Below are 7,098 nucleotides of genomic sequence, written 5' to 3'. Positions count from 1 at the left end.
AATTGTTTATTTGTTCTATGCTTAATATCAGAGTACATTGAGACATTAAACTACGTAAATTTCAACAAAAACTGGAAAAATTGAGGTGTTCTCAAACTTTTGACCGGTAGTGTGTATCCATATATATATATATAGTTACAGACACAGTTATAGTTATAGTTATAGACTTAGGTCGAAGGTCGGTGTATGTTACATCTGCGTATGTTAGAAGCAACTTTCATCCATTCCACGGACCCTACATTGTCATCAAAAGGAATTTGTACATTCCCTCATTCTCTTTCAACACGGGAAGATTAAAGGTATTTCCCCGACCGCTGTCCAGGGAAATGATGCAAATGGTGCGTCATCGCTGACAACTCCACTACAGCCAATCAGAGCCCGGGACAGTGGTGACTGGTCAACCAATGGGCGTTCAGAACACCAATGACGTCATGACTGAATAACCAATCAGTGTCGCGGTTAATTAAATAATGGATCCCAGTGGCTGACGGTCAGTTTCAAAATAATTGGCTCAGTAATAAGGGAGGAGAGGCAAAAAAGCTGAAATGTAAATGGACCGACGGACATCACCACACATTTTGTAATGGCTTTTTTAACCTTACAATATATTATTATGGATCTGAGATTTGGGTTTATAATGAGGGAACTTCTAGGACTTTTAGCACACCTCCGGTCCCGAGGCTTCCGCTCACAGATAATTGTGTGCTCCGTTGCTAGGAAGCACTGGGCCTGGGTCAAACAACCTCGTGACGTCGACGGCCGCTTCCAGTGCTGCTTTTGCTTTTCTCGCCTGGGTTCGAATCTTGGCCTCGCTATAAACTGCCATCACGGTGTTTTACGGATTAGGTGATTCATCAATGTGTGTGCCGTCACTCCAATGGACGTTAATCAGGGCGTCCCATCACCCACATTAGTTGGTGGAAACATTGGAGATCCCACGGTGTCCCTCACGAAGACTCCAAGCTATTGCCGGCACCCTGAACCAATTACAAATTCCTGCCGTATAACCATGGTCGAACACCACACGTGACACCACCCCTCCGCACTCTCATCGGCCCTCACACCACCCACCATCAGCTCTCACACCACCCCTCCGCACTCTCATCGGCCCTCACACCACCCACCATCAGCTCTCATCGGCCCTCACACCACCCACCATCGGCCCTCACACCACCCTTCCGCACTCATCGGCCCTCACACCACCCACCATCAGCTCTCATTGGCCCTCACACCACCCACCATCAGTCCCAATCATTCAAATGAAATCAGTCCCATTGACTTTCATACAATCATTACTTCGTGTTGACAATAACAGCTGCTTGTTCTACCAAGTTCAAGGCCACCAGTGCAGCAAGGCTGATTTGCCTCGCTGAAGAAATCATGCAAATCAAATTCAAAATGGCTGAATATGGATCATCATAGAAATTATGAATAATAATCACTCGCTGCACTTGTGGAAGCTTAGACTGCGTTTTTTGCCCCGGTTTTATAGTTTGTGCAGTTAATTGCAAAACATTCACCCCCCCCCCCCCCCCCCCCCCCCACTGTTGCTACGCGACTTCCTGGAAGAAGGTGCCATCATACATATTCCAAGATGGCCGCCAGAAATTGTGCTGAGCACCGGCATGTCCATTCTATTGTGTATGTGTGTGTGTGTGTGTGTGTATATATATACGTAGTGTGTTCAAAAAGTATCCGACCTTTATTTTTCGTGCGTAAAAAAAAAGAAGCTAGGGAGGCGTTGATTGGTGCACGTATGTAGGCGATCCTAATGCACACGCGTGAATTTTTTCCCACCTGCAGAAGCTGTCATTCGACGGCAGACCGCCGATGAGTGAGGACATGTAAGTGAGCGCCGTCGGATTTTCGTTTTTGACAAAATGACGGAAAAACTTGAACAACGCTACTGCATCAAATTTTGTGTAAAGCTTGGCGATTCCCAAGTGGAAACGATCCGCAAGATTCAACACCGTTCATTCCATTATGAAGGAGGATTTGGGCTTCAGGAGAATCTCAGCGAAGTTCGTACCAAAGCTGCCAACGATTGAGCAGAAGCAACGCCGTTTGGAGATCGCACAGGACATGCTGGAGACTGTGAACAGCGATCCCAGCTTCCTCAACACAGTGATCACTGGCGATGAGTCCTGGGTTTATGGGTACGACCCAGAAACCAAGTTGCAGTCATCACAATGGAAGCATCCAACATCCCCGAGGCCAAAAAACACAAAATTTGATGCAGTAGCGTTGTTCAAGTTTTTCCGTCATTTTGTCAAAAACGAAAATCCGACGGCGCTCACTTACATGTCCTCACTCATCGGCGGTCTGCCGTCGAATGACAGCTTCTGCAGGTGGGAAAAAATTCACGCGTGCGCATTAGGATCGCCTACATACGTGCACCAATCAACACCTCCCTAGCTTCTTTTTTTTTACGAACGAAAAATAAAGGTCGGATACTTTTTGAACACAGTAGTATACATATATTTCTATGGTTTGCACCATTTCTGGCAGAGGTGTGGCACTGCCGGTGATGCAGTGCCCCCTCTAGGTTAGAATGGGAATCTGATTTGTTCAGGGTGCCGACGCTAGTTCACCTCCGCTTCGGAAAGGTTGCTGTGGGATCTTTAACAACCATCAACTAATGCCAACAGGGGCGAGCGCCCAGTTTAATGCCCATCTGAGGGACGCCCATACATTGATGAATCACCTTGCCTGTGATACACCGGGATGACGGTTTGTCGGTATTCAAATACAGGTTAGATACCTCGGAGGTGTGTGTGTCCCTCCAGGCCGTCCTGCCAGCCCTGTTGAAGCTTTTGCTACCATCATTCCTTGTGCCCCAAATCTGGCTGTTAATGCGCTACTTTCCTTGTTTAACCCTGCAGTGTTGAGCCAGCTCTCGAAGCTTCTTCCCAGCACTTTCGGATACATTCCTTGGCCTTGCGAAAGGCCACCAACTTGTACTGTCCTCAAACTGCGTAACTCTGACGTGAAGTCGCCATCGACTTGCTCTCGTGCCCAGCAGGTAAATGGCGAAGGCGTTCCTGATGTACAAAAATGGCCATTGCCCCTGCATGCCGAGGCTGTTTGTGTGATTCATTCGATGCATTTTCCTTTTGGTTTAAACTTGCAGAAAGGCAACAGAGTCCGCGTGTGTTGCACAAGATACACAAGTTTTATTTCTGAGTTGATAATTTCCAGCAAATGTCTTGGAAACAGCACGGAATGAATTTTGTCCAACACACCCTTAGACACCAACAGGAAGTTATACAGACACCAGGGATTGGACACCTTGAAACGTGTCTTTTTCCAAACAGGCAAAATACAAGCGATCGGTGCCCGATCATAAATTAATTCGAAAATGTATAAATAAGTCGCCGAACCAGATCTGGAAAAAGACCGACCAATGTGGCTGCGTTTTCTGCACAAAGGAAGAAGGAGGTTTGGTTGGGGGTAAAGGAGGGTAAACTGACATGTAAATGTAATAATGCCAAATTCTCAACATTGAGGACACCCTCGTGCACCTACCCTGTGTGCCCCAAGGAGCCATCACTGACCACATTGCATTACGTTTGTCTTTCACTTCCTGGGTAAAATTATCACGAGAACCTTCACATTTCCCAGATAGATGGGCGAACGCATCACGTGATCATTTTGATCGGGCGATCTCCGTTCGATCCGGATTGTGTGGAAGCACCAGGGCCTCCGACCAAGAGCACACGTCACATGCCGAGCCTGCTCGAAGGAATTGGAAACATTTCGCTTGAGATATCTTAACCACCGTGGAAGCAAACGAGTTGATGTTTCCGACGTTAACCCTTCGTGGGAACAAAAGGAAACCCGAATAGCTCCGGCGAAGCGTTAATACCCGAAACGTCGGGTTCTCCTCGCTTCATCGTTCAACGCCATTCGCAGTCGATTTCCAAGTGCTTTCGTTTGGCAAGTCCTCAGTAAGTCGCCCAGCTTATGGCACGGCGGTGCCGAGAGCGACGGGAGTTGAAAAACGCATCTGGAAGCAATTTCCCCAAAGGTCTTGCACGAGGAGGTGGTGGTTGTGAAATGCGTTAGATTCCGTGGAAACGAGGGCAGAATTTGGATCGATAGTACCCCAGAGGATCGCGGTTCCTTTCCTCGTTGCTCAACGCGATTTTCGTATCGGAACTGCTCGCGGAATACCGAGTGGGGCGTAAGGGAGATCAATGGGGGTGAACTGAGGATTGGCTCGAGGACTCTTACGCACGTCGACGGACTCGGAATTCAGCGCTAAGCAGCTTGGCGTCTGGAAAACAAAATACGTCTAAAACTGCTGTTTTTACATTATTGGCAGAATAAGGATAAGTTCGGTTAATACAAATGTGTCTTCTTGCAAATGTTGAATCTTAACTCGATTAAAGTTGATTCGCGAAAAAGAAAAAAAGAAAAATTAGACTTTTACGTTCTTCGATACTCGGAGCTTGTGTGTAACACACGTGTGATAGTTATGAAATGTTTTTCTTTCTCTTCACATTAATACAATTAACTTTTACAAAATATCACCCACAAGCCTGAATCAAAACATTGCACATCGTCACGTCTCCTTGCGGTTATTTGAATACTCGTGTAGTTAAGAGTTTACCAAGAGTACGAACCCCCTGCAGCCACGGGAGTTGGAATTACTTGAAACCATTTGGGTTCATGAGGAGGAGGAGCCGAATAAACGAGTGGGAGGAGGAAATAAAAGGGGGCGGGGCTGAATAAACGAGTGGGAGGAGGAAATAAAAGGGGGCGGGGCTGAATAAACGAGTGGGAGGAGGAAATAAAAGGGGGCGGGCCTGAATAAACGAGTGGGAGGAGGAAATAAAAGGGGGCGGGCCTGAATAAACGAGTGGGAGGAGGAAATAAAAGGGGGCGGGCCTGAATAAACGAGTGGGAGGACGAAATAAAAGGGGGCGGGCCTGAATAAACGAGTGGGAGGAGGAAATAAAAGGGGGCGGGCCTGAATAAACGAGTGGGAGGAGGAAATAAAAGGGGGCGGGCCTGAATAAACGAGTGGGAGGAGGAAATAAAAGGGGGTGGGCCTGAATAAACGAGTGGGAGGGGGAAATAAAAGGGGGCAGGGCTGGCAATCTGAATTGAGCATCTCGGGGCAAATGTGAACAAAAATGATGAAGTCTGGTGAGAGAACCAGAGACGACGAAGCAGTACTCGTATATGGTATATCTCAGCCGCAAGAAGCAGATTTATGACCATTATATTAGGGTTGTACAAACTGTAATCGGAGGATGTGGGGGGAAAAAGCAAATTAGCAAATCAACGTTGACGAGAACGAAAGGGATGACGAAAAAATAAAACACCAAAGACAACGAGGTGAGCACGAAGGAACGTCCGTGGAATAAAGTGAGCCTGCTGTTAAAAGGGAGGCACTTCTGTTATTAGTAATGTTATATGCCGTGATAATCATTTGTACTACACCCTCCACGGCCCCTTACACTCCCTTCCCCCTTTTACAATTGCCCACTTGCCATTTTCTTCGGCCATCTTTCCAAACTTTTAAGAAATTGTAAATGGTCTTGACAGCGACGGGTACAACAGTCATTATATGAGGCATTGTCAGTTGCAAATACGCTTTTACAGCCGGTCAGCCGGTCAGCCGGTGGCGACACGGGCAAGAAAATGATCGCGAGTTGCCACAACAAGCAAAGGCTACAAGACACCAGAAGATTTCAGGCAGAACGAGTCTGAAGCGGAGCACAAGGGGATTAAAGGTATTATGTACAAACTACACCCTTTCCTTGGTCGGGATTTTCCTTATCCAATCTGTTTTCATTTTTACATTGAGAAAGGACTGAGCTGCTTGCTAACTTCAGTCTTCAATACCTCAGCTGTACACCTTGAACTCTCGACTGCTTCGACCTGGTGGGGAAAACAGACAAACGGACGGTATGTAAGTGGAAACGGTGACACATCCCGATAAATGGCAAAAACAATATATACACAAGTAAAACGCCCGTCAAAAATGATGGGTTAGAACAGTTTATTCGACGGTGCAGACTCGTGAGCGTGCCAAAGTCTGAAGCCTCGGCCTAGTGTTAGGTATGCTAAAATATATATTTTTATTAATTAGATACACAGACGTAAATGAACATGTGTTTTACTCTGCGCACGTTGCACATCATGCACAGCAAATTTCACCTCCCTGCTCCTTGTATTTATTGTTATTAAAAAAAAAACGCTTCTGTACACCGCCCGTGAGACTCGGTTTGCAAGCCACCGTCTACAATTCCAATAGAAGAGACATAATCACTTTTATCGAAAATGTTTTTCGATTTTGTTTTATCCTTAACAATAGACTGCAGTGAACACACATTTGTGTTAAAAGATTGGCCTTGAAAACCTACCTTATGAAGGGTGACAGACGTCTGTACAAACACACAAACTGATTGTTTTATATGGTAGATGTATTTATTTTTTACAGCCGGTTTCACGTTCGTGATGATGAAAGCTAACAAAGTAGATGGTATGTGTATTTTGTTATACAGATCCGAGTGTGTGTGTGTGTATATATATATATACAGACTCTCCTCGAGTTACGACGTATGCGACTTACGACGACTCGCACTTACGACCGTCGCAAAAATCTCAGTTGCTCCTTGTGCCTCGCGCTGACAACATCCCTTTCGCTCCATCGCCTATAAGTGTGTGTGTCTCGTACTGCCTTCATCATGTCTAGCAGGAGGAAGAGTGCATCCACTGATGCATCGGAGAAAAAGAAGAGAAAGGCGATCGACCTGTCTGTGATGACGACGTTCTTCAGTGTATCTGAAGTTACAACGTTCTTCAGTGTATCAAGAATATTGCTGCAGCATGGGGGAAGTGTCTGAACCGTTATGTTAACTCATTCGAAGGTTTCGACAAGGACGACATAATGGATGAGATTGGTGGAAAAATTGTGAAGTTAGCCAGAAGTTTAGAGCTCGAAGTTGTCGTGGAAGAATTGGTGGAGTTTGCGCCGGGAGAGTTATCTAATAAAGACTTAATTGAATTAGAGGAGCGAAAAAAGAAGAGGACAAACCGGAGAAAATGTTCACTGTGAAAGGATTGGCTGAAGCATTCGCCATCTTC

The 7,098-nt window shown here is 46.1% G+C and overlaps 1 protein-coding gene across 1 annotated transcript in view; it reads right to left on the bottom strand.

Annotated features, from left to right (window-relative positions):
* Window positions 1-3,151: 3,151 nt before the first annotated feature.
* The window catches only part of LOC137424637 (kinesin-like protein KIF1B), a gene marked incomplete at its 5' end in the record, with an annotated part of 27,625 nt that continues 23,678 nt past the window's right edge, over window positions 3,152-7,098 (bottom strand). The window contains 1 exon segment of the mRNA XM_078769580.1: window positions 3,152-5,889. Within this exon segment, the coding sequence (XP_078625706.1) occupies window positions 5,847-5,889 (43 nt within the window).

The sequence above is a fragment of the Myxine glutinosa genome, unplaced genomic scaffold, assembly GCF_964187855.1.
Source record: "Myxine glutinosa unplaced genomic scaffold, kmMyxGlut1.1 SCAFFOLD_3196, whole genome shotgun sequence".
Classification (NCBI taxonomy): Eukaryota; Metazoa; Chordata; class Myxini; order Myxiniformes; family Myxinidae; genus Myxine; species Myxine glutinosa.
This window is presented reverse-complemented; position numbering and strand designations above follow the sequence as displayed.